The sequence below is a fragment of the Cariama cristata genome, unplaced genomic scaffold (assembly GCF_000690535.1).
Source record: "Cariama cristata isolate BGI_N322 unplaced genomic scaffold, ASM69053v1 scaffold21092, whole genome shotgun sequence".
Taxonomy (NCBI): domain Eukaryota; kingdom Metazoa; phylum Chordata; class Aves; order Cariamiformes; family Cariamidae; genus Cariama; species Cariama cristata.
This window is the reverse complement of record NW_009605783.1, coordinates 2,796-10,906: the sequence shown is the minus strand read 5'-3', so window position 1 is coordinate 10,906 and position 8,111 is coordinate 2,796. Positions and strand designations below refer to the sequence as shown.

The window sequence follows — 8,111 nt, the reverse complement described above, 5'->3', positions numbered from 1 at the left end:
CTTCCCCTAGTCAATACCCGAGTACCTCTTCAGCTCTAGTAAGGGTAAGGAAAGCCATAGATTTACACCTCTAAAAAGCCACCATAGTCCCTGAATCTTTCTGCATTCACTGCCTCCCTAAGAGGCATTCTTACTTTCTTAGAAGGTACTTGCTTTCTTTTAGGCATCCATGTCCATGTCAAAGTAAAGTCACATAAAGTTTCAAGTCTTTGCTGAAAAGAATTCCAATTCAGGTAATACCCATGTAGTAAAAGTACAACAAACTGAGTAGGAATTCATTTTGCCTTGCTTCCCAGTACACTGAAATAAAAATTAAAATAGGTTCACACTTACCTACATTTTTTTCTATGCATATTACAATGCACTTTAAGTGTCCATTTTGAACCTCTCATGGAGGACGCTCCTTCTAGTATTTTAAAATTATTATACTGTTCTCAACTCTCCCTCGTTCTAAAATTTGCAATTTATGATGGTATCAAAATTCCAAATCTCAAAAAATTCCTCATGAATAAAACGGTCTCATTTTAGTAATATCCACCGAGTCATGGTCATAAATCTAGTACACTAAATTCAAGCAAGAAAATAGGTTCACGCTTACCTACTTCTGCTTTATGCATATTAGAATGTACTTTAAGTGTCCATTTTAAGCATTTTCATAGAGGAATTTTCTGGGCAACTTGGTGCCAAAATATTTCAGCACAATATCTTAACAGTTAATAGTGTTTATTAAGTATTGATATGCTATGTGTTTGAAAGTAATTTTGGTGATCTCACCAATCTGTCTTTTGCTTGTACAAAAACAAAGACAAATCTTCTGTTTCAAGTTAAGTTCATATTACAAACACCACGATTTATTTTAAATTAACATGTTTTACAACTTTCCAGTTCTTAAAAAAAAAAAATATAGATACACTGCTTAATACTTGCAGAACTTGTTATCTTACCAAGAACTGATGGATGCATGGCAAAAGCACTATATCTGCCACGGTAAAATAAAGCCCTTCTGCAAAAACATGGTCCAAAAGTGGAAGGTCAGAGGTTTTTGTTCTCCTGATGTGAGGGGCCTCCCTGTTGACTGCATCTGATACTTCCTGGACAAGTAGCTTGGAGAAAGCTATGCTCAGTTCTAAACTTGGGAGTGGATGTTCATGCATTTCCATCGGTTTTCGTTCCTCTGTTGCTTCTTTACCAAGTACAGGCACTGCAGCCTTGGCACCTGCCTTCTGTTGTTGAAGTTTTTGCCTTCGAATTTTGTCATCATTGTGTACTCGGACAGGTTCTCCAAGCTTCTTTTCAAGCTGTAAAATCTCAGTAGGAATAGTCTGACAGTGCTCAGGAGATGCCGTCAAATATCCTTCAACAGCCAGAGGTATGCTGATCTCACAAAGTCTGGTCCACTGGCTAACCTGTCAGATAAATTTACATAATTAATGTCTCCACAGAAAGAGAAACAAAATCCAGGCTATCTTTTTGTCCACTTTAAGCAAACAAATTCCAGCTTTAAATACATTCTTTGATAATCTTAGAAGCTCAGATATTCTGTATTACTTTTGCAATAGCAGAATTAGGAAGTTAAATCTTACATATAACAGAACAAATAGTTATCCAGTAAAGCATATTTTTATTTCTTACTATTGGGACAGATTAGGGTGGCCCTGTAACTCATGAGAAGCAAAGCTGTGATCAATTTATGTGTTATCTCTACCAAGTGCTGGTAATAGAACCAGATTACACCAAACAGATTTTGAGCACATTTATTTTACAGAAATGCATTATATTATTAGTGGGTTTTTAACATGCAATATCAAAAAATATCAGTCTAATCAAACAGCACCTTAAAAAAAAAAATTACTTTTTTTTTCATGCTCTTATCCTTGTCCTCTTTTTCTTATTATCTGTACTGAAAGGTTTTAAAACTTTTAAACTCTTGTCTTTTCTTATTCAGTTTACTCACTTTGCAGCCATCTGAAACAGGGAATCAAGTTTTCTAGCAGTTCCAAGAAGAGATTAGAACCAGAGGTTTCTGGAGGATGTCAGAGAATTTCTTTATGCTACTGCTAGATGGATTAACACAGGGATATGCTTCCCCAGATCTGCTGCTCACCAACACGGATGAACTGGGTTGGACGCAGAGTCATCAACGGCAACCAAGGACACAGTGATCATGAAATAGTGGAGTTCAACCTCCTGAGAGGAGTGAGGAAGGCAAGTCTAGATGGATGAGCGGCCAATGAGTAAACTACTATGTGATAAATGTGCTGAAATATCAACTCAAAGGGTAGTAGTGGTTAATGGTTCACACTCTATATGAAGGTCACTTAGAAACAGAGCTCTTTAGGGGTCTATGCTGAGGCCTATCCTATTTAATTATCTTTACCAATGACCTGGAAGGGGAGATGGAATACGCTCACATCAAGGATGACAACAAATTGAGCGGCACAGTCGTCAAGCTCCAAGAAAGAGCTGCCATTCACAGGGGCCTGCACAGGCTAGAGAATGGGCTGACAGGAACTGACAGGAAACTCAATAAAACATCCTGCACCTAGGATGGACTAAACCCCTGTAATGGTACAGGCTAGGGACTGACTGCCTGGCCAGGTAGCAGCTCTGCTGAAAAGACCCTGGACGTCCTGGTGAGTATAAGCTAAACATAAGCCAGCAGTACGCCTCGGCAGTGATGAAAGTTAACAGTATACAGTTCTCCTGAAATCAAAATTAACAATAAATTTGGTATCTCTCAGTTTACTTCAAACCGCAAGAGCTGTACTTTAAACTCATTGAAACTACACTGCTAGACATGAATAAAGATCTGACCTATTTTTCGAATTTTAAGGTTCTTCTTGTGCTGCTAAAAAGTAGTGTCTTTAAAAAAAAACAGTTATTTTTCATCTTTATGACAAAATACAGACACTTCCCCATTGAGGAAATCTCATTTTCTATGCAAATTAAGTTTCTTGCTAAAACAATTTAGTTTACATCATGGTGAAAAGTCTATTTCAGAGTATTTCATGCTTATAAAAAACCCTATTAATGTATCTAAGAGAAAGAGACACACTTACTTCAGCACAGGCTTTTAAGCAGGTCTTCTTAAAGCCTAAAAGTTCCAAAACATCCTTTTTAGATGGATCTGCCTCATATGTTTTCTGTATTATATGCCTTAAGACAACAGAAAGTCCAGCTCGGCAGAACTTGCCATCTTTCACAACAACAGCAGGTAAACAGCAGCTCTGCACAACGACTGGAAGCTGACATCTGGAGATTAAATGGACCTCAAAATCGCCAAGGAGGTTTTTTGTCACAAACTGATCATCCACATCTTCACCAGTCGGCACTAAGAAAATTTTGAATAATTTGCAGTCACAGTAGGATAGCAAAAACAGTGAAACAGATGTATGAAGAGGAAAGATACTATCTCTGTACTGATGAGAAAAACCCAAATATAAATGTTCTTCAGTGACACTATCTTTCATCTTCCTCCTGAGCTGAAGCTCCTGAAATAGAAATCAGAACACAACATTCATAAAAGAATACAGAATTTAGAACAAAAAACAGGGTTTGAAACAGCAGTCCTTCCACTATGTTAAAATTGATTTTAACATAAGACCGTATTAAAGACATCCTGCCTGAATAAGTGGACTACAGGCCCTTCTTGAGAGAAGAGAATGGTTTCACATATACATTGACTCTTCACATACAAATCACTGATAGGGAAATGATCTGTGTAAAACTTTCTTACATTTTAGTATATTTCTAACATTAAACAAAACATACAAAACCAAAAGAAAACATTTCCTTTTAAATTTTGTAGTGTATAAACATTTTATAGCAAGGCTTTTTTTTTCAAATCAATAATCTCCCACAACATTAACCATACATTATTGAATAAACAAGTTCCTAAGCACATACCTACAACAGTCAGTTTCCTAATACACACATATCTCTTTCTGTAACTGTTAGAAGGCATATATATAGGGTATTTAGGTTTCTGTATCAAAAATTAATCTAGAGCCTGGCAAGATACTAACTGAAGGTCAAGAGGGCACATAGGAAGAAAAAAAACATTAATTTCAAGAATGTTACATGAACACTTCAAACACACAACTACTTTAAAGCAGTTAAACACAACAGTAACATAGCTGAAATTAATGTCTTCTCAGTATATTAAAAACTTACATTCATTTTCCTTATACTTGGTTGAAAATTACATTTTTCCTATTAAACTAGTCCATACCAGTTTAATATAAAACAACGATGCAATCATTTTTCTGCTCCATCACTCAATAAAATTGCCCACTAATCTATAAACCATAACTCGTACTGAAAAGCGTTAGACACTAGATGGCACTCTTAAAACAATCATCATAGAAGAAAGCTTTCTTGTCAGAGAAAGAAATTTGAATGTTGCTAAGAAAGGCCAGTTATGGTTTTTTATATACATATATTTATAAAAAGCACAAGTGACATTGGGACAGCATCAGATTAATTAACATCTAGATTAATAAGCTCTCTATACAGTTCCATGAATATGATGCAATTATACAAAAAGAAAAAAAAGGTTTTCATTTGATACATCTAGATTATTGGATTTTTTTTAATGTAGATGTGTACATCCAATTTACTATTTTATATCATCTATCACTGGGCCAAATCAATTGTCCAGATCATAATAATGATTGTTACAGTAAAGTATTTTTAAACCATTACATTACCTGATTTTGTCTCAGAACAACAGTGGCTCAACATAATAGTACTGTTACTTTTCTTTAATTAATACACCTGCCACACAAAGAATAGTACAATACATAATGAAATACCTACTTTCCTAAAAGCTATTTTATTTGCACAAGTCTTGACAGCCTATGAGTCAAGACAGATTCAATACCGTTAAGTACAGCTCTGAGGAAGAAATTACATAGCGAAGGTACTGTTGAGGAGATTAGAGAAGAAGAGTTAGTCTTACCTGCTAAATCCATAGTCACTAGCATTTAAACTCATATCCCCAACTATAGTACTTATTTCAATATTAAATAGTACACTCGTATGCATTTGGGTTGTTTTTATTTTCCATGGGAACCCATGGAGCATATAAGCCCATCTTTTCCTGGCCATTCTAGCCACTCATACACATTGACCTTACAAATCACTTCACCACTGAATTTTTTTCTTCTGGTTGACCTTACTGGACATAATCAGCTTTTTTGGTCATTATCATACCGTATAAAACTGCTAAATATTTTGGTAAATTCTGAAGAGGTTTCTGTAGTTTCCATCTGTTAATCACCTGTTCTTACAAATGATTCCAAATCCATCACCCAGGACTGCGCAAGTAAAACATTAACCTTTTTACCACACAGGTACTCTCAATAGGTACACCGGACCTTGCCCATTTTCATCCAGAATAGCGGCTCTGGAGCACTGTTGCCCCACAGAGGATAATACATCATTAGATTAAACATAAAACAAACACTTGAGAGATGTCCAAATAGAGGTACTACTTAATCAGGTTACCGATTAAAATTACAAAAATGTCCACTATGAAAACTGGTAGATGAAAGGGTAAACACTGTCAATGTGAAATCTCCTCCAATCTGTTGAACAAAATTACTTCTACACAGTAGCAACGAGTAATAGATAGCAGTTGTCAGTCAGTCCCAGAGACAGAAACTGATTGGAAATAATGACTTGTTGGTTACTGGTCTGCTCTGTATTCAACCCAGTAAATGCCACAGCTGATGCTATCCTATTAATCCATCCATCTCCTTGAAGATTGAAATTTGACTTGAAATTTGTCTGGTCAAATTCAACTATTCTTATCCTCATGTACACAACTATCACATACAGAAGTCACTCAAACCAGATAAACCAATACTAGGACCTTGCCGAAGCAGGATAAGCAGAGCTGCCCACTCCATTCTCTTGGCAGGGTCAGAAAATGGGAATATCCATGCGGCCCACTTCATTTAGTCCATAGTATCTTCACTTCTCTCAACTATTTTAGCTAAGGCTCTGGATTTTGCACCGAAGCAAATGTACACTCAGGAAAGCTGTGTTCTTCTAAATGCCTTGAAGAGAGAACCTCTGGGAGACAGCTGCATCAGACAGCTTGAGGGTGTTACTAACTTCTTCAAAACTCAAAGTTATTTTTTGTAAACATCCACAGTAATTTACCACTACTCAACTGCAACAGGGTGAACTGTGCCAGAGAGACTGAATTATTTTCCTGAACCTAAATGAACCTCTACAAAGACAGAAAGAACGCAGAAACAGTGACATTCATGATCTACTTAGACAGTAGTGCTGTGCTCACGCTGTAAAATCAGAACAGTTTGCAGAATTGAATGAGAACAAATTATGTTGAGGAGGGGAGGAAGAGTGGGCCAAGACTTTTCTTTCCCTTCTTCCAGAACAGTAAATTAATGTCGCTGAGCACGTAGCTGCAAAAGTGTCCATACAAAGGACATGGTAGAAATGTGCAACTGCAGGTGACAGGAAGCCCGGGAAATGACTTGTTTTGATGGTGGCTCAGACCTAGATCGTGTCAACTGGTCTTGGTATCACACACTGAATCAGCATAATACCCTCTAGTCCCATGACTTGTTATACTTTCTCCACAGAGTCAGCTCAGACTCCAATTTGGTTCTTTCTTGTATTCTCCTCCCTCCAGTAAAGCCACCTCACGCAGGCTTAAAATAAGCCTACGAGAGGGGTTCTCACCGAAGACTGTCCAGTACAGCAGAAGTTACCGTACTCAGTGGCTAGCAGTTCTCCAGTACCTGCCTGTAATTATCTACTCATGAGCCCAAAAGGGCAAAAAAGTTCTCCAGTAACTCTCCACAGCATTGTACGATTCAACTCCATGAAGCACAAAGAACCAGTGAATAAGTCTACAGAGGCGAGCATAACGCTCAGTACGATTTGAAGTGTAGCTGCTCAAACACAGGTATCTATATTAATCCCAAATTAAAAACAGAGCTTTCCTTGCACATCGACAAGAATCTTAGTGAAGCTGCAATATCTGCTGCTGAATTTTTTGATATATTAAAAAAGCCATTTCTACATTTTCTTCTAGCTGGATAGGCATTTAATAAGCTTTCCAATAGATGGATTCTCCTTTAGCTAGGTTTTGTGCACACACTGAAGTTGCATTTATCTCAAAAAAAAATTTAAATACTGCTCATTCATAAAACATTCATTAGATATTCATTTTTTTTAAGTATTCATAAAAAAAATTTCAGAGAGGGATTCTCATATCAAGGTGAGGTTGGAGAAGAAGGGTTAAACTAAGGCAGCTGTTTCAGTTAATTAGACTCTCCCCACATGGGAGGAATAAGGGAAAAAACTAAAGATTAAAATTATGGTCAGTATTATGAGAATTTCTTTTTTAAGGAATCACATAAACAGTGACAGTATCAATACAGCAACAATTAATCATTCCAGTTAGTAATTCTGAACCAAACAAAAAAACCTGTAAATTGCTAATTTCTGAAAAAACTGCAAGCAACTAATATCTTGCATTTAACAGCAGAACAAACTCCAGAGGAGGAGGTAACTCCAGCTCTCATCACAAAAATACAAATGTCTCATTTCTTTGGTTTTCAAGGAGAGTTAAGAACATTACACTTTTCACAAGATCAGGTCTTAAATCTGAGAATCGGTACTTACGTACACAAACGATTTCCAGACCTTGACAAACCAGTCTGTCATTTCACCATTTATATGATGATGATTCATTTCAGTTCATACAAGCAATCAGATCTCTCTCAACTAAAGGCCCTGATCCTACAGATATGCATGGTACCTGACCTGAAGGTATCTTTGCAATATATTGTCCCATAATTTTCAAATATAGTCCTAAATTCTTCTCATATACTGCACTACTATTTTTTCCTACACAGTCCCTTTCTCTTCTCAGATTTGCAGAGCTACAACACTGAAATTGGTTTCCCAGAACAACACTCCCTGTTCCGCTACTGATATGGTCAATTTAGATCTGAGTTATCAAACTTACTGTGTGGAGCAGAACAAATTCTACTCTTAATTAGGGCCCATTTAAGACAATAATACTTTTCTGTTTCTGCAGCTAACCTTCAAGAGATGAAAAGATGAGTTTC

At 36.7% G+C, this 8,111-nt stretch overlaps 1 protein-coding gene across 1 annotated transcript in view; it reads right to left on the bottom strand.

Annotated features, from left to right (window-relative positions):
• LOC104158465 (glutathione S-transferase C-terminal domain-containing protein-like) overlaps positions 1-3,488 on the bottom strand; it is a gene marked incomplete at its 3' end in the record, with an annotated part of 8,434 nt that extends 4,946 nt beyond the window's left edge. The window contains exons 1-2 of the mRNA XM_009696129.1: positions 3,060-3,488; positions 945-1,406 (exon numbers count right to left, since the gene is read on the bottom strand). Of these exons, the coding sequence (XP_009694431.1) occupies positions 945-1,406; positions 3,060-3,470 (873 nt within the window). The remainder of the gene's footprint in view (positions 1-944; positions 1,407-3,059) is intronic.
• Positions 3,489-8,111: the final 4,623 nt, after the last annotated feature.